Source organism: Globicephala melas, chromosome 9, assembly GCF_963455315.2.
Source record: "Globicephala melas chromosome 9, mGloMel1.2, whole genome shotgun sequence".
In the NCBI taxonomy this organism is placed as follows: Eukaryota; Metazoa; Chordata; class Mammalia; order Artiodactyla; family Delphinidae; genus Globicephala; species Globicephala melas.
Window position 1 is genome coordinate 40,845,908 of NC_083322.1, and position 25,019 is coordinate 40,870,926.

The window sequence follows — 25,019 nt, forward strand, 5'->3', positions numbered from 1 at the left end:
CCATGAAATAGGATTTCTTGAATACACAGCTGAAGGGCAGCAATGCTGATAATGCCAAGAGTATAGTTTATTCTCTCCTGTTTTTATTGCAAATATAAGATGGTTCCGTTACAAGATCAGGGTTTTGTGAACCAGTCTAAGAACCTCATCATCATCTACTTCGATGAGAACACAACCAACTGATAAATATATATTGATATACAAACCATTTGCGAGCAATGGATACTCAGGATATAGATCAAAAGCATTGACCTTTCATGTGTTAACTGATACATAAAATTTTCAACATACCAAGCTGAATCGTACTGACACAGATTTAAGGACCACACCATTCACATAGTTTATACCTGTCACATCATCATTATCCCAGTGCCGCCGCTGCTCAGCCAGCTTTTGCATTCGTGTTTTGACTGAGGAGGCTGCAGTTCCTTCCAATCTTGAGTTTAGCCCTCTCCTCACTCCCAGCAGCGATGCCGGGGCGGCCACGGAATCACTGACACCAGCTGGCACTTGTGGCGCTTGTGGCTGCGCCTGAGGAGACATAGGACTTGGAGAACAAGGTTTTGCAGAAGCTGACTCAACCGGTTTTTCATTTTCCAAATTAGAAACTTCTACTTCAGTGTTGTCAGAACAGCGTTTTTTTGATGGTGATGGTTTTGTGCAAGATTTCTCTAGATTAAAAATGACAAAAAAATTAAAATTCTGTAATTCCTCACAGCATGAAAAACTTACAGTAGGTACAGATTAATAAAACACCGTCTCTCTGTTCCTTTAAATGATTTTACTCACAACAAGAAATACGTAAAATTCTACTTTCTTTCGGTAACTTAGAAATCTGATATAAGAGATTTCCCTTTAAACAAACATATAATTTACGGTTTAAAAAAACCTTAATGAAAAAAATCTTCAAATAACATCCTCAAGAGATATGCATAATATTCTATGTGGTCTTAAGACACTAGGAAATAAAAAGTGCACACACACAGAATAAGCAAATATTCTAAGGGATTTAAAGATCATACAGCCCAATCACCACATTTTTAAATAAGAAAAATCAGGCCCAGAGAAATCAAGTTACCTGCTTAAAGCGATATAGCTGAGCTAAGAGTAGACACAAGCTTTCTGCTTTTAAAAACAATCTTTCATGAACAATAGTAAACAAGGGTAGAAGGGCACCTGGCTTGAGGTTTAGGAGGCAGAGAACCAAAACCTGACTGAATTATCTAGTCAATACCAAACAAATTCACTGGCACAAGCGTTTAACAACATTTTACATTTTAAACTTCCACGAACACCTATAAAATAAATTTAAAAGTCCTAAAAGAAAAAGGAGCTATTCAAACACAAGGCATATAATTTTTACCCAAGAATGAGTTTTAATATATCTCCTCGAAAACTAATACTTTAAAAGGTAGGAATGTAAATTCCATAAGAGGTCAGTTTCATTGGCTGTCTAACCAAGTGTTCTTGTTCTGGTAGTAACCGAAGTATGATTAGTGGGAAGTCATGATTGCCCTCATAAACATCAATCTAATTAAATGTACATCATGAAACTTTCCAGTCTTCTGCAACTCATTTAAGGGTATATTTTCAACAAACTTATCTAATCATTTTTTGGACGTATTCCTATTTAACATGCTTCACTATCTGAAAGTAAAGAATTCTTTGAGTTTACATTGCTTATAACAGTAAATCTTTCCATTTAAGCATCAAAACACAGTTCCAACCACTGGTTTTCAAGTACATAGTACTCAATATTTGATTGCATAAACCCATGCCACGATGAAGAGATCCTGGACTGGAGCCAGGCCTCTATTTCCTATGTAATATATATGGTATTCCCTCCCTTCAAAATGTATTAACACACAAAAATAAACTCTCCTTCTATGGTTAGCTCACAAAATAATGGGAGCCAGCACTATGCCCTCATCTCTTTTGTAATATTGGTTTTGTCCTCTGTAATACTCTTCTTCTATATGTATTTTAAATTTATACTAAGGGAAATGATCATCTCCAGATTATTCCAAATGCTAGGAAAAGATTAAGCCGGCTGACTGACGTAGGCTGAGGATGCCAGGATTTAGGAAAGAATCAGACAAGCTTCCAGGTGCGTGTGGATTTGTTGGGGGTAGGGTGGGGGGGGTTGCTTAATTTTGTTTCTGTTTAATTTCACCAGTTCTGTAGATTAACAACCTGTACTTTGTGCCCAGCCTGAGAGAGATGGTTCAGCAGACAGAGGATGAAAAGGCTCATCAAATTACAAGCATCTGCAGGCAGGTCTGCCTTTTGTTGCCCTGCTCACGCCACAGGTACATCTGAACCCGGTGGTCAGCTGCACTGGCACCTGTTGGGGTAGATAAACTCTACACTACGGCAGTATAAGTGCCCCAGTGCTCCTTTATTATTCTTCCCTGAGAGGTTTTAAGGATAATTTTGGAATGAGGAAAATAAAGTTCAACCAGTTAATCTGAAATATTTGTTAAGAAATTCTGCTCTGGCCTGATAGGTTCTAGGCCTAATATAATAGGCCTGGAATACAACACGCTGATCTTTCTCCCAGAGGCTATTCCATCTGTCTCCTAAAGACCTTGGTTCTTCTGCATGAACAATAAAATGCTTGGCGCTTATCTCCTTTTAAAAAATACCAAGTTTACTTTTCCCCACAAAGCCTTTTACCTTCACCACCAGACAGGGGCTGCTGGTTACTTGCTTCTGAAAGTGGCTCCCTGACTCGCTTGGCGTGAGTCGCAGATCTTGCTGCTGGGGTGGGCCGCTCAGCTATTTTCCTCTGAAGATTCTCGCGTCTGGCACGGGTTCGTTCAAGCAGTTTCTACGTATATCAGAGCGTTAAAACACAAGTCTCGTCAAAGGTTCAGAAAACTTCAGGTATCTTCTAAAATCACTAATTGCCACCATGTACGATAACAGTTAAATACATTTCAAAAGTGAAATCCTAAGTAATTAAGTCAAGATTCACCAAATGAACACCCCCATGTCAAAATTTAATTACGGACGTAATATGAACATTAAAGGGGGAATAAAATGTGTTAAGTTAGTTGTATGAGATTTTAAATGGCCACAAACTTTTTTCTGCTTCCATCAAAAGCTATTTGAATTGGGATGGCCTTATGATTCACTTTGACCATTAAAACGCAGCAGAAGTGATACTGTGTATGTGACTTCCAGTCCCAGGCCTCAAGAGGTCTTGTAGTTTCTGCTCTCACTCTCTTGGAACACTGCCTCCACAAGAAGAAGCCCAGGTTAAGCCTGCTAGACACATGGCCCAGCTGACAGCCAGCATCAACCACCAGACCTGAGAGGAAAGCTATTTTAGACCATCCAGTCCTGGGTAATCTGTATATCACTGCAGACTCCTATACGACTGCAGGGGACACCAGAAGTCCAGCCCAGCTGAGCCCAAATGCTAAGCCACTGAATCATGGAAAATAATGTGGTGGTTGTTTTAACCACTATGGTAGGCAGAATAATGGTCCCCCAAAGTTGTTCATTGTCCTAATCCCATGAACCTGTGAAAATGTTACCTTACATGGCAAAAGAGACTTTGCTGACGTGATTAAATTAATGACCTTGAGATGGAGAGATTATCCTGGATTTTCTGGGTGGGCCTCAAAAGGGCAATTGTCCTTATGAGGGAAGAGCGGCCCAGAAGCTCAGAGTCAGGGAAGATGTGACAAGGGAAGCAGAGGTCAGAGTGATGGACATTTTTCGGCCACAGGCCAAAAAATGCAGGCGGCCTCTATCAGCTGGAAAAGGCGAGGAAACAGATTCTCCCTAGAGCGTCCAAAAGGAACACAATCCTGCTAACACTTTGATTTGAACCCAGCAAAACCTATCAGACTTCTGACCTACAGAAGATAATTAATATGTGTGATGTTAAGCCAGTAAATTTGTAATAATTTGTTGTAGCAGCAAAACTAATACAACCACTAAGATTTGGGGTGATGGCAAGAGATAACTGGCATAATAGTCCTTTGAAGACATAAGACACTTTCTAAGAGAAAAATAAATAAGCCTAAATAATCTTATGTTTTATTTAATTAAATATCAATATATAATAGTTTTAAGGTGAAATCTTAGCCATTCCATAGAATCGTGAATACTACTCTTTTCTAACCCCAATGTATGCTCCTAATTCGAATCAGTGTAGTATAGCAAACACAAGACCCTGTAAAACAATTCACTCTCTTTCAAATGAACACAACCAAAGGAGGCATGCAGATTACTGGCTGGAGTTTACAGACTGCCCTGCAAACACAGATATAGCAGTTAGTGCAGACTAAGGAATTAAACTCCATCTGACCTTTTTAGTTGCTTAATTAAAACAGAATAATAATTCTTTTAATCCTTCTGAGTATGCAAAAGAAGCATGAGCTAAATTTGGAAGAAGGCACAACTCTCTACTTAGGAATGATTTCTCATTGAAAGAAGTAACACTAAACCTAAATGCTATGTCACTGAAAGAGTAATTTATGAGCCAAATGCCTTCCAAAACACAAGACCTTCACCCTTTAAATAAAAGTCTTCAACAAACTCAAAAGTGATAGTATTACACAAATTCATATATGTCTGATAATTTCCCCCACAATAAAATATATCACTCCCAAGATACAAAACTAGACTAACTATATTCATTCATGGACACGCCCACATTCCATTCTGGTCAGTTAGAATACTTATGAGTCCGTATATCTTCGGTTACTATGAGTAATGGGTCACAGAAGAATGTGGTTTTGCCATTCAAACATACACAAGTGTTCTTTTGCTACATTAGATTCAAAAATTTCAAGATTAAAACATATTAAAGTAGATAAGCAAAAAAGTTCCCTAATCTGTAAAATAAAACTAATAAGCACCAAAGATTATTAATGTAAAGAAATGATGTATCTAAAATACATAAACTCAACAGCTCAATAAATGTAAGTCACCCTTCCTTATAAAAGTGTAACAGGAATTTAAGGGATCTTTTATTTATAAGGTACATTCCTTCAAATATTACACCTCCTTCTTCAAATAACAGAGGCATTAAAAAAATAATAAAACACTGCAATTACTAACATAATCAGGAAGGTATTCCACATGGATGAATCTAAGATAACTGAAGCATATAGTCCTAAAGCAATTTCTGCCCCATATCCCTCAAACTATTTCTGACAGAAATTTTTTCTAGGAGATACTACTGATTTTCTTGCCTTCTTAAACAAAGTAGACTCAATAACAATTAACTTACTATTTTCAAAATGCTGTAGCAGCATTCTTTCCCAGGTCATCACAGAGATTTCGCTTAGTTCTGGAAAATTAGACAAACTCTATCCAAAACAGTGATAGCATGTATATCTATTTATATCACAAGAAAAGATGCTTTATGTATTTTAATTGTAGCTTTTTCTCTTTTAAGGTTCCTACATAGAAAGCTCTCACTTGGCACACCTAGCTCTGGGTTTCTCTGTGCTAGTCTTGGAGTAGGATGACCATCACTAGTGAGCAGGTCTTCACACCAAGAGGCTAATACTGACATCATGAGTAGTAAGTCGATGGTTTTAAATCCACCTAACAAAAATTACAACAATCACTAATGCTTATACAGGACTTAATATAAAGTACTTTCAATGTCTGCACACACTAACTCGTTTCATCTTCAAAATATGATTTGGTAAAATTCTGTTTTTACTACTGTTTTACAGATGAAGAAACTCAGATGAAGAAACTCAAGCCATAGGTCACACAGTTAAGAAGTGTCAAGGCAGGGACTTTCCTGGTGGCGCAGTGGTCAAGAATTCATCTGCCAATGCAGGGGACATGGGTTCGAGCCCTGGTCCAGGAAGATCTCATATGCCGCAGAGCAACTAAGCCCACGAACCACAACTATTGAGCCCGCGAGCCACAACTACTAAGCTCATGTGCCTAGAGCCTGTGCTCCGCAACAAGAGAAGCCACCACTGGCTGCAACTAGAGAAAGCCAGCGCACAGCAAGAAAAGACCCAATGTGGACAAAAATTAAAAAAAAAAACAAAAAACAGTGGCAAGCCAAGATTCAGAACCAGGCTCCGGAGTCTGGACTCTTAACTACTTTGCTATAAACTATCTTTTGAGTAAATCCAATTGCTCTTTTAAAGAACTAATCATCAGCAAAACTAACCAAATTAATACAATCAACAGAACTTTTTAAACACTATCTGCTGATCATAATAATAAACGTGTGCCTTAACTGTTTGTTCATCCATAAATCAAGATGGATTCTTTATCTCCAGTTGGTCCATGAAGAACATTAGGAAGACATGGTCCTGTGGACCCTGTCTAGATGCTGATTCAAACAAACTGCAAAAAAATGGGACACTTAAGGAAACCTGAACACTTACAATGTTTGATGATATTAAGGAACTGCTGTTGATTTTTTAGGTGTGATAGTAGCATTATGATTTTTTTTTAAGCCTTTAGTGTTCAGTGATAAATACTTAAGTGCTTACATATAAAATTATATGATCTCTAGAATTTGCTTCCAAATAATTCAGAGGGAGGGATTAGAAGGCGATACAGTAAAACAATATGGCCATGTGTTGCTGGGTGGTGGATGCATTATATTTGAAATTTTCTACAATAGAGAAAACAATATTGCTAAAATGTCCTAACAGTTACTGTTGTATATAATTATTTGCCTGTAAAATGATTTGCACTGAATGGCTCTCTTCCATATCAATTTGGCAGAACATTATTGGATGTGCTTGATGTTAGGGAAACATCTCTCTGAATAGGAGACAACAGTCCTACTTCCAGAAGCTTACATTCTAACAGAAAACATGTTCAACGGGTAAATAAATGCAAGTGAGATGGGTACTGTGAAAGGTGATCTCCCCTCTGAAGATGGGGAATCAAACTGTGAGCTGCAGGTTGAAACAGAGTTTGCCAGGCAGAAGAGGCAGGGAGAGGAAGAGTGTGCCAGACAGCACTAGTGACAGCAGGGAGGAGAACCACTGCACAACAGCCTTGTCTGAGGAAACAAGAGTTTAGGATAGTTGTAGCCTTTCTCAACTAGAGTTACCAAGAGAATTAATCCCTAACGCCCTGGCATTAATGTAATTAATTAACATCTCTCCTATGCCTGTAGGGTGGTCTGGTTAAGAATCACCCTTGGGAAAACTGAGGAAACAGTTCTCTCAAATAATTTTCCCTGTTCTATGGTTCTGATAAGGAACTCTGGGTGAGAAAGTCATTTTAACTGACTTCCAATTTTTTTTTCAGACAAGGAACTGTACCAGTTAGTTTCACTGTGCAAAAATGTTATGAATGCTATAATTAAGCACCTAATCTTTGGAACCAATTCAAATTGTTCACTCATTACCAATTAAGGAAAAGATGTCAAAGCTGTTTATTCCAACTGCAACCGATCTAACTTTTCATAACATAAACCATACATATTTCTGAGCACACTCTAAAATGAAGTTTCTTTTAAAGAAAAGTTTCTTTCAACTGAGATTTGTACTAGCTTCAGAATAACATTTTTAAGTAAAACAAAGTACAATTTTCAGCCAACCTTCAAAATGCTTTGTCCTGTCAGTTACCTAGGAGAATGAAAATATTCAGAACACATAGGGCTAATATTTTAAGGAATCCTATTCTAAGCTGGAACATAATGTATCCTTTTTAACTTCAATGTAAGTGAAAAATATGTAGTGCACGACCAGCTCTATTCTTTAAAGCTAATACAAAAATGTGTTCAGGATTTTTCTGTTAGAATATTTAAGGTTAACGAATTGATGTGTTTTCTCCCAGAGATGATTGAGAATTTGTAAACAAAAATAAACACTGTTGTGTTTGAACACAAGCAAACTCTAATTGTTGAAACTTTTAACATCTTAGGATTGTAAGTACATCTCAAAAAAAAAAGTATTACCACTCTCCATTCAATTTTTCAATCTAGTGCAGAGACATTTTTAGGCTCACTTTGCAGCAACTGTTATTTTTTGAGTTGAAACTTGCACAACAACCTAAAAAATGAGGAACTGTCCTGGAAGAAAAGGAGTGGAAATTCCTGAGTGTGTCAAAGTACCTTGTCAACAAGAAGCCAAAGCTAGACAAATAATCGACACAATAACGATGTAATTAATCCATATTTAATTTCCAAAGAACAAAAGATGAGTGAAGTATTGCTGTAATGGTATGCTCCATAAACACACCCAAAAAGGTTTATTTCTTTACTATTTTTTTTTAAATCGTCGGCTATTAATTTTGGTTTGTACGTATTCGGCTAACACTGTTTCCTTTCAATTTGTATCAATCTCAGGTATGAATCTTCTTTGCTAGTTAGCTGAGCAATAGAATCTGAAGGAACTATTGACTTTATAAGAACGGATGCAATGGTTTCAGGCACCGGCTTATTTTAACGTTTTGCTGTCATTTCGTTCACAGCATCCTTAAATGCACGGCTCCTCTGCGGGCCACAGGAACCCTGCAAATCACATTCCATTCCATTTCCGGGCGGCGGCTGCACACACAGCACTGAGTCACTCGGACACCCGACTCCACCTTGCAAGTTAACCCGGCTTTTACTTCCAGCGGGATCTTTTCGTCAGGCCCCCACCTCACCCTCGCAAGGGACAGGGATCCACTCCAGAGGGGCATATAATAACCGGGGCTGACAGGAGGTTTTTTCACTACTGCTACTGAGAACAGACTCAAAGCTTCCCCACCCCACCCCGCCCCCAGAGCTTCATCTGCAGGAATAACAAGAAAACCGCAGAACCGCAGCCGCAGAGCAGAGAGAACCGGCGGCCCCCTCCTGGTTTCCCCAGTCCGACACCCGCACGCACACTCTGCGCACGCGCGCGCACGCGCTCTCCGCCCGGTGGGTCCGGAGGGAGACAGAAGGTGGGAAGGGAGGGTGGGGGCCGAGAAGGGTCATGGCTGGCTCTGCCCGCAAGTTTTCTCACCTCGGTAAACGGGTCCATCGCCACGGGCTTCGCGTGTCGATTGCGAGACGACCGAAACGGTGGTTCAAATTCGGAAAAAGAAAAGAAGTGAGTGCCGGTTCAGTGTGTCACTTGGAGAAAACAAGAAGTCCGGGGCTGGGGAACTCTCCCAACCTACTCTCCTCTTCCCCACAGCCTCCAGTGTCACGCTCGGCCTTCAGCGGCGGTTCAAATTTGAATTTCAGCGCCGGGAGCTGCGCGCGTGCGCGCGGGGCGGGGCGGAGGGCAGGGCACGCCTCTCCCCGCACTGGCGCTGGATCACGTGGCCTTGACCGGGCTGGGAGGTTCCGAAGGGTAGCTTAGTCTTCTCAGTGATAGCCCACCCCTGGCGGCGGAGATGCGGAGGTAGGTGCTGCGCTCGGCCCTTCAACTGCCTCCCGGCTCGAAGCCCCACCCCAAACGCTCGCACACCCAAGCCTGTTTAAGCAGGTCCCTTCGCGCCTGTGCTTGGGCGTTTCCGCTTTCCTTCATTCCTAAATTTAGGATTAAGGGCCCTTCTGTTTGAAATTCCACTGGACCATAGACCTGACATAGCTTTCTGACCACCTGCCTAACCGCCCCTACTTCACTCCTAGGGGGACTCAGGCTTGGCCTTCTTGAGGGCCAAGAAGGACACTTGGGGCTAATGACCAGTTACCCACCTTGGACACTGGCCTTTCTTATTGGGAAAATAAGGTTAACATTAACAGACTGTGTGTAAAGAGTTTATACACGAAACTCCTGTCGTCCTTTTTATTTTAATCCCATCAAACTGCATGCAGTGTTAGAGCTGAGAAGCTACCCACTTTAATCCTCCCTTTTACAGCTAAGAGAAGGGAAACCCTGAGACATTAAGTGACTGGCCCAGGAGAAATGCAAATCCCATTCTCAGCTCATAGCCTGCCTTCCACCGCTGAATCAAGCTGTATTTCATGATTATTCTCTGTAGATTACTGAGAATTGTAAAGTACGTTTTATAGTTACTTTATCAGATTCATTTCTTATTTAGTAAGTCTGTACTAGGGCTTGTTATAAAGACAACAAACAGGTTTGGACTTCTTCATCTGTAACAGAGTAGATTGCTGAGTGAATGCCCAACGGCTGAACAGGCCAAAACTATTTCTCCCAAGTAAGAAGTTTCGGTGTATTTAATAACGTTTCCATCTTAGCAGTCAGTAAACATTACAAAAAGTATTTCACTAATAATATCTCTAATTTGAATTTTGGTGCTATACGTTGTAATGGAAAGAATTCTGAGTGTGGGATAATAAGAAATTCCTTGAGGTCTTGGCTCCACCAAGACCATGTGACCTTAGGCTTTAGGCAAATCATTTAACTCAGTATTTCTTAGACGTTTCTGGGGAGTCATAGACTCCTTTGAAAGTACAATTAAAGCTGAAAAATGCCCACTCAATCACAAAATGTTTAAGATATGATTCCATGAAGTTCATGGTCACCAGGTTAGCCTCTTTGGATGTTAGTTTACTCATCGGTAAAACAGAAATAATCATCTGCCCTGCCAGTCCTCAGAGTTGTTAGGAGGATCAGGTGAAAAATTAAAAGAGATCCAAAAGTATTCTGTAATAAGTAATAAGCCCCTATCCAAGTGTTTGCTGTATCGAATTATTAATATTTAACTCAAAATATGCTACTTATGAACCAAAGAGAAAAGCCACTTGAATTTTCTTCCAGTGCTGGACCAGAAAGTGGTGGGTGTATTGAGGAGTGCGGGTTCAGGAGGAAGTTTACGCGACATTGGAAAATGAGTCAATAGAAATTTATGAAGCCGTGAGCCTTCCGGCTTTGGCCTCTGTGAGCCTTAGATTCTTTATGACCAGATCCTAGTCAAGACTAAAAGAGATAAATACAGCAAGTCACTCAATATAACTACCCAAAACATTTAGTTTATCTTTCTTCACAAACCCCCTGTCTTTACCCTGATGATGATAATAGCAAACCACCACACAATAGCTGAAGTTCCTTAAACACCTACCATGTGCCCGAAGCTGTGCTAGAGACTCAAGTGTACTCTCAGAATACTGCAACTGTCTGCTAACAGTTTTCCCTATTTCCCTTCTTACCCTCTGATAGTTCACGCTTCACTTTATAAGCTAGAATTACTTTTCTCCTCTTGAAAATTGTTATAAAATATTTCCACTTTACCAAAAAATTAATGAATGGAACAGATAACTGTGTACCCACCACCTAGCTTAAAAAATATGTAATTTTATAATTGAAGTCTCCTGTGTATTCCTCCTTAATCCCATTCCCCAAGGGTAAAACTATCCTGATTTTCATGTTTATCATTCCCATGAAATGTATGTACTTTTATTACATCTACATATATATCCATATCAATATATGGTGTTTTACATAAATTTTATTTTTACTATAAGTAAAACTTTCTGCAGTTGGTTTCTTTTCTGAATATTCTCTTTATGAGATTCATCCTCACTAACAGGTATAGCTGCATTTTATTCATTCTCACTGCTGTATTCTATTGTATTAATATACTTGTAATTTATGTATCCATTATCCTGTTAATGGACATTTAGCTCATTTCCAGTTTTTCATTCCAAAGACCCCATGATGCCATGAATATTTTTATGTCTCCTTATACATACATGCAAAACTTTCTGTAGAATAATATACCTAGGAAATAGAGGATCATTTCAATAAATATATTTCAATATTATTGCTAGATATTAAAAATAAATTGCTCTTCAAAACGATTGTAACAATTTGTATTCCAGTCAGCTTTAAATGAGCATGCCTGCTACCCTAGTGCCTCCCTAGTACTTGGATACTTTTTAGATTCTGTCATTCTTGTTTGTATGCATTTATCCTATTACTAATGGAAGTGAACATTATTTCATGTGTTTATTGGCCTTTAAGTTTTCCTTTTCTGTGAATTTCAAATTCACATCCTTTGCCCATTTTTCTATGTGGTTGCTTTTTCTTATTGATTTGTAGGCTTTTGTTGTTTGTTTACTATTTTCCGGGAAAATAACTCCTTTTGGTTTTTCGGCTGGCAAATATCTTTTCCTAGTTTATGGTTTGTCTTTTCACTTTAGGATGTCTTGGGTGTACAGAAATGTTTCCTATTAATATAATTAAATATATGTATATTTTCCAGTAGGGTTTGTGCTTTTTATATCTCAAGAAATCCTTCCCTTTCCCTATCCTGAGGTTGTAAATATATTCTCTCATATTTTCTTCTAAAAAGCATGTGTTTTTCATGGTTTTGTCTTTAAATTATCTGGATTGATCTTGTTTTTTGTTTGGATAACCAGATGTCTTAGCAGCAGTTATTTAACTGTCCATCCTTTCCCCACTGACCTTAATGCCACTTTTGTCATGTACCAACTTCTCCTGTATATGTAGGTCTATTTAGGAGCTCTTTATTCTGTTCTACTGTTCTACTGTTTATACTGTTCTTTATTCTGTTCTACTGGTTTATTTGTCTATTCCTCACCCAATATCGAACTGTTTTCATAATGTGTTGATATCTCATAGGGCAAATTAAAAATTGACGTGGTTAATTTTGTCCCCTTATTCTTCCATATAAATTTTGGGGTCAGATTGTCAAGGGCCACAAAGGAAAGAAAAATCCTCTTGAGATTTGTCATTGGAATCGTACTGAATTTATCAAATAATTCGGAGGAAAATGACATCTTTGTGATATCAAGCCTTTCCATTCCTGAACATGGATATATCTTCATTAATTTAAGCCTTCTTTAATATCGTCCAAAAATGTTTATAATGTACTTCCATAAAGATCTTTAAACTCTTTAATTTGTTCCTATGTATCTTTTTTGTTGTTATTGCTTTTATAAATGTTATCTTTTAAATTATATTTTAAAACTGTTATTGATATATAGGAACATGATTATTACAAACCTATTGAGCAATCTTATTAGTTTTAACAATTTATTCATAGAGTGGGAGTTTTTTAAAATGTAAATTTTATGGTGTCAGTTTCTTGTTTTGAGCCAGTTTATGTCTTCTGTTGCAATTAGAATAATATCCAAATTCTTTATCATACCTACAGGGCCCTACATGACCTGAACCTTGCTTGCCTCTCCTAGTATCCTAATATTCTCCAGATATCACAGTACTCTCCCTTCTTTTTCCCACTAGTCTCCAGCCTCATAGGACTTTTTTCTAGTCATAAAAATAGGCCAAATTTCTTCCTGCCTCAAGAACTTTCCATGCCCTGGATATTCGTAGATCTACCCATGGCTGGCTGCTCATTAATTGGGTCTAAGCTCAAATGTGCTATCTCCTCAAGAAGACTTGTTTGATCAGGTGGCCCCACCCCTCCTCTCTCCCCCCCAAGTCATGTTCTATCCCATTACTCTGTTATATTTTCTTCATTGCATTTACCACTTAACATGGGATTATTTTAGATATGTGTTTAAGTTTATCATCTACTTCTTCTACTAGACTGTAAGCGATGGAATGGCAGGGACTTGTCTTGTTGGTAATTGTAACCTAGCAGCTTCAGGGCACACGAGTTCAGTAGATATTTGTTGAATGAATGAATGTAAGATAACTATTATTCCTTTTTTATAGATGAAGAAACTGAGGTGCAAAGAGGCTAAGTGATTGCTCTAAGTCCATCACCTATAATTTGAACCAGATCTGCCTGACTTCAAATCCTGTTTATGATCTTGACATTTCAGTTAATTTATTTATTTTGATCACCAAAGACACAATAATGATGTAAATGTGCTCTTGAGCTATATCTAAAGTGCTGAATACATAGCAACCATGTTTTTCTCTTAAAATTGTTTTTAAAAAAATTTAACTACTAAGTTAGGAAGGAAAATAAATATATTATATTCACATGATTATTACCATTTAGTTATACAGTTTGGCCTAACGATGATAGTATTCTGAAAGTCATCAAAAGTGTCTTCTCTAGTTATTCAAATAAAAACCACAATTTCTCAGGTTATTTAGGTAAAGACCACAGCTTATTATATTAATTTAAGAATAGAATCAAGGCTATGTACTCTAGAGCCCACGAGCCACAACTACTGAGCCTGTGAGCCACAACTACTGAAGCCCATGTGCCTAGATCTCATGCTGTGGAACATGAGAAGCCACCGCAATGAGAAGCCCGCTCACTGCAATGAAGAGTAGCCCCCGCTCACCGCAACTAGAGAAAGCCTGCGCAGCAACAAAGACCCAACGCAGCCACAAATAAATTATTTATTTTATTTATTTATTTATTAAAAAAAAGAATAGAATCAAGGCTCTGAAGAAGAGATAACTAGAGATTAAAGGTAGCCCTAGTAAATGAATATTTGCTCCTTCTAAGATCCTTTTCAACAAAGGAAATAGTAATCATGTTTTCACAGATAAAATTGATGGAAGGCTGAAAAACACAAAAAGTCAAAAACATTTACTTCAATAAGGACACTCCATATGTTATGTATGTGCAGTTACTTTTTCAAAGTATATTCACACACATTCTCATTTCATTCACAAAATAAAACAATGACCTAAATATTCTTATTTTTACAGGAATCAAAAAGGCCAAGATCTAACCATAAGGCAGTGGCAAGAAGGATTAAGGTCAAGTTCTCTACTTCAGGTTATCTGGCTGAAGGGCCACTTCTTTTACACATTCATCATAATGAAGAAATAAGAACTATCAAAAGATGTTATATACGTGTTACTAAAGGGCTATTTTATTTGTTACAATATCTCCTATTAATGGTCACTAGCATCACATTATAAGGGTTTTAAACAGTTTTAGTGGTCTTTAGCATCAGATTTTTTTCTTTTCTAAGTTAATCAATGAAAATGTTTCATATTCCAAAGTGAGGAAAAATAGATTGTGTGTGTGCTTTCTAACATATTGTATTGTTTCCAAAAACCCATGCAACTACAGTCATATTTCCTTTATTCAATAGAGTATTCTCAAAATGTATACAGCTCTAATCTCCTTTTTACTTTCTCAAGTGGTTAATACGGTATTAAGGGAATTCATATTTAAAGGACCATGGTAAATCCTTTCATAAAGACGAAGAATTCTTTTATGTACTTATTGCACTATAATTTACATATGCTATCTTTACTTTTCCATACCAAGATTTCTCAAAGCTATATTCACAGAACCTATTTTTAAATTTTTTAGCAATCCCATATAAAAGAAAAGTAGCTCTTAAATATTAAAAAATAGCAGAAGTCAATGTTTCTTAAACATCAAAATCTCTTTATTGAACATCAAAAATAAATTCTTCTCCTTTTATTTTTTGGCCATGCGGCATATGGGATCTTAGTTCCCCGACCAGGGGCCGGACCAGGGACCGAACCCGTGCCCCCTGCAGTGGAAAGGAAGAATCTTAACCACCAGACCGCCGGGGAAGTCCCAAAATCTTCCCCTTAAGTTTGAAACAAGAAGTTTCATTGTACTCCACTGACATCTGTCATGAACTTCTTTATCTTTCAAACACTTCAAAAATTTCTCTTCACATACTCTTTCCAGACCTTGGTTCTTCCCCTGGCGCATTAGCCCTTCTAAATGTTTGCGTTCATGACATCTGCTTTCACTCTCTGCCCTGCTTCTCACAGCCTGACACCATCCGCATTCGTCAGCACCATTCATGCCTGGCGGGTACTAAGCCCTCAAGAAATGTTTGCTGATGAATTCTCAGTGACCACAGCCTCCTACGCTCTGATCTCACCATTCCACAAACCTTCCAACTCTACTGACCTCCTCCTGTCTTCTGCTTGTCCACCACATATATGGCCACACTTGGACGCTAAACACAACCAGGAAGTGCTCCATCTCCAAGATTTCAAATCCCCAAACTGGCTTCTGATTGTAATCTAAAATCCTTATCTTTTCTCTACTGCTGCTCTCGCCTACTTAACCTGCAAGTCCCCTCTAACCCTAACCTTCAGTTTATTCTCCTTTCCCAACTTTTGGTCAAATTTAAAATGTCACAGTTCATTTGTAGCCATGCCTATGTATTAGCCCTGACTTCCCACCCTGCCCTTTTCTATGAGGCCACATGCTAAGTAGTTCATCTATTCTTAAAAGGTGGCCAAGCAAGTTTAAAAAAAAAGGTAGGAGCTGGCAGGGATCACCTAATTCAGCCCCCTAAAATAGCAGATGAGGAACCAAGAAGATTGTGACTAGTCAGAGATTTCCAGAACCTGTCATTGGCCCTTCCCAGGTCTCTTCCCCAAACACTGCCCAATTTTGATCTTTTCCTGGGCTAGCAATAAGCAGTACAATGCTCATGAGGCTAGGCAGCTGCACCAAGATGCAGCTCCCAGTCAGCCTTGTGATCGGGGGCTAAACAACCAAAACCCATACAACCATTCTGTTTTTCATTTCCAGTACAGTACTCAATAAATTACATGAGATATTCATCATTTTATAATAAAATAGGCTTTGTGTTCATTTTGCCCAACTGTAGCCTAATGTAATTGTTCTGAGTATGTTTAAGCTAGGCTAGGCTAAGCTATAATGTTTGGTAGGTTAGGTGCATTTAAATGCGTTTTTGACTTAGGATGGGTTTATCGGGACATAACCCAATCATAAGTTGAAGAAGATCTCTGTGTGTGTGTGTGTGTGTATGTGTATAACTTTGTTGGCTTCTTTTCCTCTGCCCCACAACTAAGTAACTAAGAACTTTAAATTCTACCCTGGGTGCTCTTGTCTACCTACACACACACCCCCAGATGATCTCATCAGTTCCATTGACTTAAAATACCATCTGTATAGGGCTTCCCTGGTGGCACAGTGGTTGAGAGTCCGCCTGCCAATGCAGGGGACACGGGTTCGTGCCCCAGTCTGGGAAGATCCCATATGCCGCGGAGCGGCTGGGCCCGTGAGCCATGGCCACTGAGCCTGCGCGTCCGGAGCCTGTGCTCCGCAACGGGAGAGGCCACAACGGTGAGAGGCCCGTGTACCGCAAAAAAATTAAAAAAATACCATCTGTATACTGATGGTTCCCAAATTTATTTCTTTGGCGTGATCTCTTCCTTGAACTCAGAACACTAATATCCAACCACCTACGTGAAATCTTGACTTGGACTTTTAACTGGTGTATTAAACTTAACAAATCCAAAATGGAATTTCCCCACTAAACCTATTCTTTCCCCAATCTTCTCCATTTCCATAAATGGCACCACTGTCTACCCAGTTGCTCAGGCCAAAAACCTAGGGGTCATATTCAGTTCTTTCTTCTTTTCCTTCTACTCTATCCACATACCCAACCTACCATCATCTCTGCCTCCAAATATATCTTTTACTTCTCTCCCTCTCTGCAGCTTCCATTCCACTTTAAGCCATCATCACCCTCACTGGACCTACTGCAAGAGTCTCCTGTCTGGTTTCCCTGCTTCCACTCTCATCCTCTTATCCATCGTTCTCAGAGCAGTCAATGCGATCTTTAAAAAAAAAAAGCCATATTATGTCACTGCCCTGTTTTAGTGGCTTCTGATTGTACTTGGAAAAAAGTCCAAATTCCTTTCCTTAGCCCCTGCTACCTCTGAAATCTTTTCACTTTCCCCCAGCTCACTGGACTCCAACCGTGCTGACCTTCACATAGCCCCAGGATCAGGACAAGATCATTCCCATCCCAGGGCTTTTTCCTTTGCAATTCCCTCTACTTTGAATGCTTGTCTCCCCCGCCCAACCCCGCCCCAAATTTCTCATGGCTGACTCTTTCTTATCCTTCAAGTCTCAAAAGTCACTTCCTCAAAGAGGCTTTTCCTGACCCCTCCGTACCCCAAGTCACCATGTCTAGTATACTTCTCTGATTTACTATACTTCATAGCACCTATTTGTATCTATTACATCATTTGTTTACTTGACTGTTATTTGTTTCTCCCACTATAAGTTCCAAGAGAACTGGGACTCTATCTGATTTACTCACCACAGCATCCCTGATGTATGCGCACAAGGACTGCCTGATATATGTATATCATATTTACATATGTGTGTATGCACTACCAGTAGTAACATAAATACTTAATAAACATCTGTGGAAGGAGTAAATTAATGCACATCTTGATTTCTTCAAAATGTAATTAAGATAGGCAATATTTTTGATGTCTGATTAATAAAAAATATCCTTCCTCCCTCAGTCATTTACAATAAAACATCCTATCAAAAAAATATCACAGGATTTCCCAGGATTTTTGTGCTGTCCTGACTATTTTCAATGAGGTGAAAGGCAGAGGCAGTTTCACAAAGCATTCTTTTATTTGGCTTCCACTTCATGTTTTTCATTCTCCTGAAAAAGACATACTGAAAACATTCCATTCTCTCAATACAGACATCCCAAAAGCATTCAAACTGCACTGAAAAAAATTTCTTAAAGCTACAGAAACCAACTTTCCCTGGCTCTTTTTTTCTTTCAGAGTCAAGGAACATTGTTTACAGCTGCCCTGAGGCTTCCTTTAATGCTTGTTAGAATCTGGGATGTTGCAACCAGTTTCTCTGTTCTTTTATAATGGCAAGCTGCAGATTAATTTTCCTCGATTCATAAATTTCCAATGACATAGAATGTTGTAAATTGTTTCCAAGAGAACCGGGAGGAAAGTGAAAAGTATTTTCTAGAAGACTCTCCTTCCCTTATGCTTTTAAACTCTCATCTGAAATGTAAAAGTAAACAAATTATTTTAATGTTCTATTTTTTTTTTAGTTACTGAGATAACTTCTCCTTAAGGAATTAAACTTTTTCTCAGTTTCAAGCATAATATATACTTGATCTGCTCTCAACAAAATGAACTTTTTCTATAGAAAGTGAAATGTTATAGTTATTTGTCTCTCCACCAGCACTAACAATGCTTATTAGCAACCTTCTCCAGTCTTCACCATTCCTCTTTCTTGGCCTTTACTACCCAGCTTAATGATCAAATGTGTTCTAAGCCTTTAAAAAGGAAGATGTTGATCTTTTTTCTTAAAAAAAAAAAAAAAAATCCCATCCTCTCTTACTACAGAGATGTTTTGACTGACTTCTTTTGTCCTGAAACTCCATTGACTGTGAGTAACTTGCCATGTATCAATAGTTTGTACATGGAATATACACATTAACATATGAGTTAATTAAACAAAAGTTACTGAAAACAATAAGAAAAATATAAGTTCTTTATCCATAACATAAAAATCACACCACAGATTTAAAAAACCAATATTTCTCTGAAAATATCTATTTTCCTATCATTTTTGTATCTAAAATTTAATGGACATCATCATTAAGGAGAATCAGAAATTGAAATGATCCACAATACAGTGCTGGTAGTGAACATAAAAATACCATTAAAAAAGTGAAGTATAATGCTGCGGTAGGATAACTACAATAGCATTCTTGGCTATTTTTGGAAAACTTAAGTATAGTAAAACTTTAAAAAGGGGGGACGTGTATCCTTAGAGATAAACAAATTATTAAAAGCAGTTTTAATACTTCTTAACTTTATTTTGCAATCAGTGCTTTGAAAATGGAGTTTATATAGAAACAGGTATAAAGGAAAGTTTCTCAAAAAGATGGAATTGTTCATTGTTCTGGCAGATATGTAAAAACAATGCTGACTCAAAAGCAGCCAAGTGGACAGCTGCAGATGCCTTACCCAATGGAAATACTAAACAGGCATAGCACGAATCAATAATTAACAAAGTAGATGCACAAAGCTTGATGAGGATGAATAACTGCATAGGCTGGAGTGGTAAAAGAAGCTTATAACAGTACTAGTTTTGTAAGAAATTAGATAAACTCCTTGTTTTCATGAATTTGTTAGCAAGAGTACTTCAGTGCCTAATAGTACACAAAGAATATCTTTTTTAAATTCTTTGAATTAATTGATATTCCCCTTTATATAGTATTTATCACTGAAGATGTTTATAAATCAAAATGATCCACAAGAAAATACTGGTAGGGTGAACATAAAAATAATTTTTAAAGTAAGCAATGAAATAATATTCTAGATGGGCTAACTACAGGAGCATCAAATTGTTTATTTTTAGAATTCTTAAGTTTAATGAAATGTTGAAGAGGGAGGTATACCTTTAGTGTACATCATTTTCTAACTTGTGTTATGTGTGTGTGTGTGTGTGTGTGTGTGTGTGTATATATATCCCTCCATGCTTGTCAGTAAGTGTCTTGAGGATAGTTATTGTGTCTTTTATGTACTCTAAAAGCACTAAGCCCTGTCTCTTGTATATATATAAATAGCTCTGAAATTAATAAAATAATACATCTTGGTTTCTTCAAAATATAATGAAAATGGACAATCTGATTACCCATGCTTTAGTAAAAACATCCAGAGTAAATTCTTTAGATGTTGAACATATAACTTGGAAACATCTTTTAGGAGTCTTTATTTTTTTGAGAATTACAGTTCTTAAACTGTAGTAACTTGAAAAATTAGAAATTTGCAGAGGTAACAGAGGTATTTATAGCAAACTTGGAAAGCAGTTTTCAGAGTTTAAGGTATATAAGGAAGTTAAGGAAGGTATGTAAGGAAGTTAGGTATATAAATTTCATTTACATGCTTTTTCCTTAGGACATATGTTGCAAGAACAACTGCTCTTCTGAATGCAAAGGATTCATTGCTTATTACTATATCAAGTGTTTAACCTGAAGATGTGTTCCTTATCTACCTGCCCATTCTATATCATTTCTATTTTTCTTTGAATTATCATTGAAAATGCATGCTTTCTATTATCTACTTATTCCTTAACTTACAAATAATTGAGTACATACTGTGTGCTAGACACTATTCTAGTTGCTCTAAGTATAGCAGTGAACAGTCAAAAATCACTGCACTTGTGGAAATTTTATTCTAGAGATGGAGACAGACAATAATCAAGATAAATCAGTAAGATTTCCTGTAGCACATGATGTGGGAAGCTGCCTCCGCCAGAGACTTATCATTAGGAGTGAGGGGGTAAAGGAGTTTGGGGGTGTGCAGAAAGAGAAAACGTGCGCACACACACCCTAGGAGCAGGAACATCTTCCCTAGCTTCGTGGGATTCTCCTCCCACCAGAGCAATGTGTAAAAGGAAATCTTGGGGCTTTGGTCTATCGAAATTGCTCATCTGGGTGATTCTTGAGCACCACCATCGAGAAGTGCTGGCGTCCGATGCATTTTCCTTTGCTTTGCAAAGAAGAGTCGTGAACTTCAAAACCCTCAGAGATGGATTATAAATCCTGCTTTGCAGGAAAGGAAAACCCTCCATCCTTGGCCACCGGGCCACCCCTCTCCAGAGACCCTGCTATCGCCCAGGCACTTCGAGCCAGAAGGGGACACTTTGGGAATGACCGTGCTCCACGGAGGGACAGAGCCAGCCCCCAGCTTCTCTACACAGAGCCTCGTCCACTAAAGCTCCAAAAATCAAAAACTGTAATTGCCAGAAGAATCATTAAAAACAAAACAAAACAAAAAAATAGTCCAGCCACTAACCTCATATGCAAATGAAATAAGCTCTCTGGATCCTGCATTGTGAGCTCCTCTCCATACCCTGATTACCTTTGAAGCCCATATTTTTTTTCATTGAATTTGCATCTCTTTAAGACACAAGATTAAAACAAAATTCATGCTTTATTGGATTTTAAATGATCTTCCTTTTATTTATCCTTCATCTTTCTTATGTGGATATGCAAGTGAAAAGACCCGACTGGATATTCCCAACATGTTCACTCAATCTGTCTGTATAGAGGTTTGGCTTCTACAGAGCAAGCCGTGTGACTGATAGGGTCTTGGTGCTCCAGCTGGGTGTGAGGCCTGTGCCTCTGAGGTGGGAGAGCCGAGTTCAGGACACTGGTCCACCACAGACCTCCCGGCTACACGTAATATCAAAAGGTGAAACCTCTCCCAGAGATCTCCATTTCAATGCTAAGACCCAGCTCCACTCAATGACCAGCAAGCTGCAGTGCTGGACACCTTATGGCAAACAACTACCAAGACAGGAACAGAACCCAGCCCATTAGCAGAGAGGCTGCCTAAAATCATAAGGTCACAGACACCCCCAAACACACCACCAGATGCAGTCCTGCCCACCAGAAAGACAAGATCTGGCCTCATCCACCAGAACACATACACCAGTCCCCTCCACCGGGAAGCCTACACAACCTACTGAACCAACTTTAGCCACTGGGGGCAGAAACTAAAAACAACAGGAACTACGAACCTGCAGCCTGCAAAAAGGAGAGGCCAAACACAGTAAGTTAAGCAAAATGAGAAGACAGAGAAACACACAGCAGATGAAGGAGCAAGGTAAAACCCCACCAGACCAAACAAATGAAGAGGAAATAGGCAGTGTACCTGAAAAAGAATTCAGAATAATGATAGTAAAGATGATCCAAAATCTTGGAAATAGAATGGAGAAAATACAAGAAACGTTTAACAAGGACCTAGAAGAGCTAAAGAGCAAACAAACAAGGATCATGAGAGATTACTACAAGCAACTACATGCCAATAAAATGGACAGCGTGGAAGAAATGGACAAATTCTTAGAAAAGCACAACCTTCCGAGACTGAACCAGGAGGAAATAGAAAATATAAACAGACCAATCACAAGCACTGAAATTGAGACTGTGATTAAAAATGAACAACACAATAAATGAAATTTAAAATTCTCTAGAAGGAATCAACAGCAGAATAACTGAGGCAGAAGAACGGATAAGTGACCTGGAAGATAAAATAGTGGAAACAACTACTGCAGAGAAGAATAAAGGAAAAAAAATGAAAAGAATTGAGGACAGTCTTAAGAGACCTCTAGAACAACATTAAATGCACCAACATTCAAATTATAGGGATCCCAGAAAAAGAAGACAAAAAGAAAGGGACTGAGAAAATATTTGAAGAGATTATAGTTGAAAACGTCCCTAATATGGGAAAGGAAATAGTCAATCAAGTCCAGAAAGTACAGAGAGTCCCATACAGGATAAATCCAAGGAGACACACACCAAGACATATTAATCAAACTATCAAAAATTAAAAACAAAGAAAATATTAAAAGCAGCAAGGGAAAAACAACAAATAACATACAAGGCATTCCCCATAAGATTAACAGCTGATCTTTCAGCAGAAACTGCAAGCCAGAAGGGAGTGGCAGAACATATTTAAAGTGATGAAAGGGAAAAACCTACAACCAAGATTACCCAGCAAAGATGTCATTCAGATTCAACAGAGAAGTTAAAACCTTTACAGACAAGCAAAAGCTAAGAGAATTCAGCACCACCAAACCAGCTTTACAACAAATGCTAAAGGAACTTCTCTAGTCAGGAAACACAAGAGAAGGAAAAGACCTACAATAACAAACCCAAAACAATTAGGAAAATGGTAATAGGAATATACATATCGATAATTACCTTAAATGTAAATGGATTAAATGCTCCAACCAGAAGACATAGACTGGCTGAATGGATCCAAAAACAAGACCTGTATGTATGCTGTCCACAAGAGACCTAGGGACACATACAGACTGAAAGTGAGGGGATGGGAAAAGGTATTCCATGCAACTAGAAATCAAAAGAAAGCTGGAGTAGCAATTCTCCTATCAGACAAAATAGACTTTAAAATAAAGATATTACAAGAGACAAAGAAGGACACTACATAATGATCAAGGGATCAATCCAAGAAGAAGACATAACAATTGTAAATATTTATGCACCCAACATAGGAGCACCTCAATACATAAGGCAAATGCTAACATCCATAAAAGGGGAAATCAACAGTAACACAAACATAGTAGGGGACCTTGACACCCCACTTTCACCAATGGACAGATCATCCAAAATGAAAATAAATAAGGAACCAAGCTTTAAATGATAACATTAAACAATATGCACTTAATTGATATTTATAGGACATTCCATCCAAAAACAACAGAATACAGTTTCTTCTCAAGTGTGCACGGAATATTCTCCAGGAGAGATCATATCTTGGGTCACAAATCAAGCCTTGGAAAATTTAAGACAATTGAAATTGAAATTGTATCAAGTATCTTTTCCGACCGCAGCTCTATAAGACTAGATATCAATTACAGGAAAAAATTTGTAAAAAATACAAACACATGGAGGCTAAACAATACACTACTTAATAACCAAGAGATCACTGAAGAAATAAAAGAGGAAATCAAAAAATACCTAGGAACAAATGACAATGAAAATATGACGACCTAAAACTGATGGGATGCAGCAAAAGCAGTTCTAAGAGGGAAGTTTATAACAATACAATCCTACCTCAAGAAACAAGAAACATCTCAAACAACCTAACCTTACACCTAAAGCAATTAGAGAAAGAAGTACAAAAAAAATCCCAAAGTTAGCAGAAGGAAAGAAATCATAAACATCAGATCAGAAATAAATGAAATAGAAACAAAGAAAACAATAGCAAAGATCAGTAAAATTAAAAGCTGGTTCTTTAAGAAGATAAACAAAATTGGTAAACCATTAGCCAGGCTTATCAAGAAAAAAAGGGAGAAGACTCAAATCAATAGAATTAGAAATGAAAAAGAAGTAACAACTGACACTGCAGAAATACAAAGGATCATGAGAGTTTACTACAAGCAACTACATGCCAATAAAATGGACAACCCTGAAGAAATGGACAAATTCTTAGAAAAGCACAACCTTCCGAGACTGAACCAGGAAGAAATAGAAAATATAAACAGACCAATCACAAGCACTGAAATTGAGACTGTGATTAAAAATCTTCCAAAAAACAAAAGCCCAGGACCAAATGGCTTCACAGGCGAATTCTATGAAATATTTAGAGAAGAGCTAACACCTATCTTTCTCAAACTCTTCCAAAATATAGCAGAGGGAAGAACACTCCCAATCTCATTCTACGAGGCCACCGTCACCCTGTTAACCAAAACCAGTCAAAGATGTCACAAAGAAAGAAAACTAAAGGCCAATATCACTGATAAACATAGATGCAAAAATCCTCAACAAAATACTAGCAAACAGAATCCAACAGCACATTAAAAGGATCATATACCACGATCAAGTGGGATTTATCCCAGGAATGCAAGGATTCTTCAATATACGCAAATTAATCAATGTGATACACCATATTAAC

At 38.1% G+C, this 25,019-nt stretch overlaps 2 protein-coding genes across 3 annotated transcripts in view; one reads left to right on the forward strand and one right to left on the reverse strand.

The window, feature by feature from the left end:
- The window catches only part of ANLN (anillin, actin binding protein), a 54,872-nt gene extending 45,748 nt beyond the window's left edge, over positions 1 to 9,124 (reverse strand). Inside the window, exons 1-3 of one of the 2 annotated variants that reach the window (XM_060305412.2) lie at positions 8,946 to 9,124; positions 2,677 to 2,830; positions 348 to 671 (exon numbers count right to left, since the gene is read on the reverse strand). In XM_060305412.2, coding sequence (XP_060161395.1) covers positions 348 to 671; positions 2,677 to 2,830; positions 8,946 to 8,963 — 496 coding nt within the window. In that variant the 5' untranslated portion in view covers positions 8,964 to 9,124. The remainder of the gene's footprint in view (positions 1 to 347; positions 672 to 2,676; positions 2,831 to 8,945) is intronic. The other variant, XM_030857552.3, reaches the window with a different exon arrangement.
- Positions 9,125 to 14,499: 5,375 nt separating this feature from the next.
- The window catches only part of MATCAP2 (microtubule associated tyrosine carboxypeptidase 2), an 89,669-nt gene continuing 79,149 nt past the window's right edge, over positions 14,500 to 25,019 (forward strand). The window contains exon 1 of the mRNA XM_060305416.1: positions 14,500 to 14,565. The gene's annotated coding sequence lies outside the window, so the exon portion shown is untranslated. The remainder of the gene's footprint in view (positions 14,566 to 25,019) is intronic.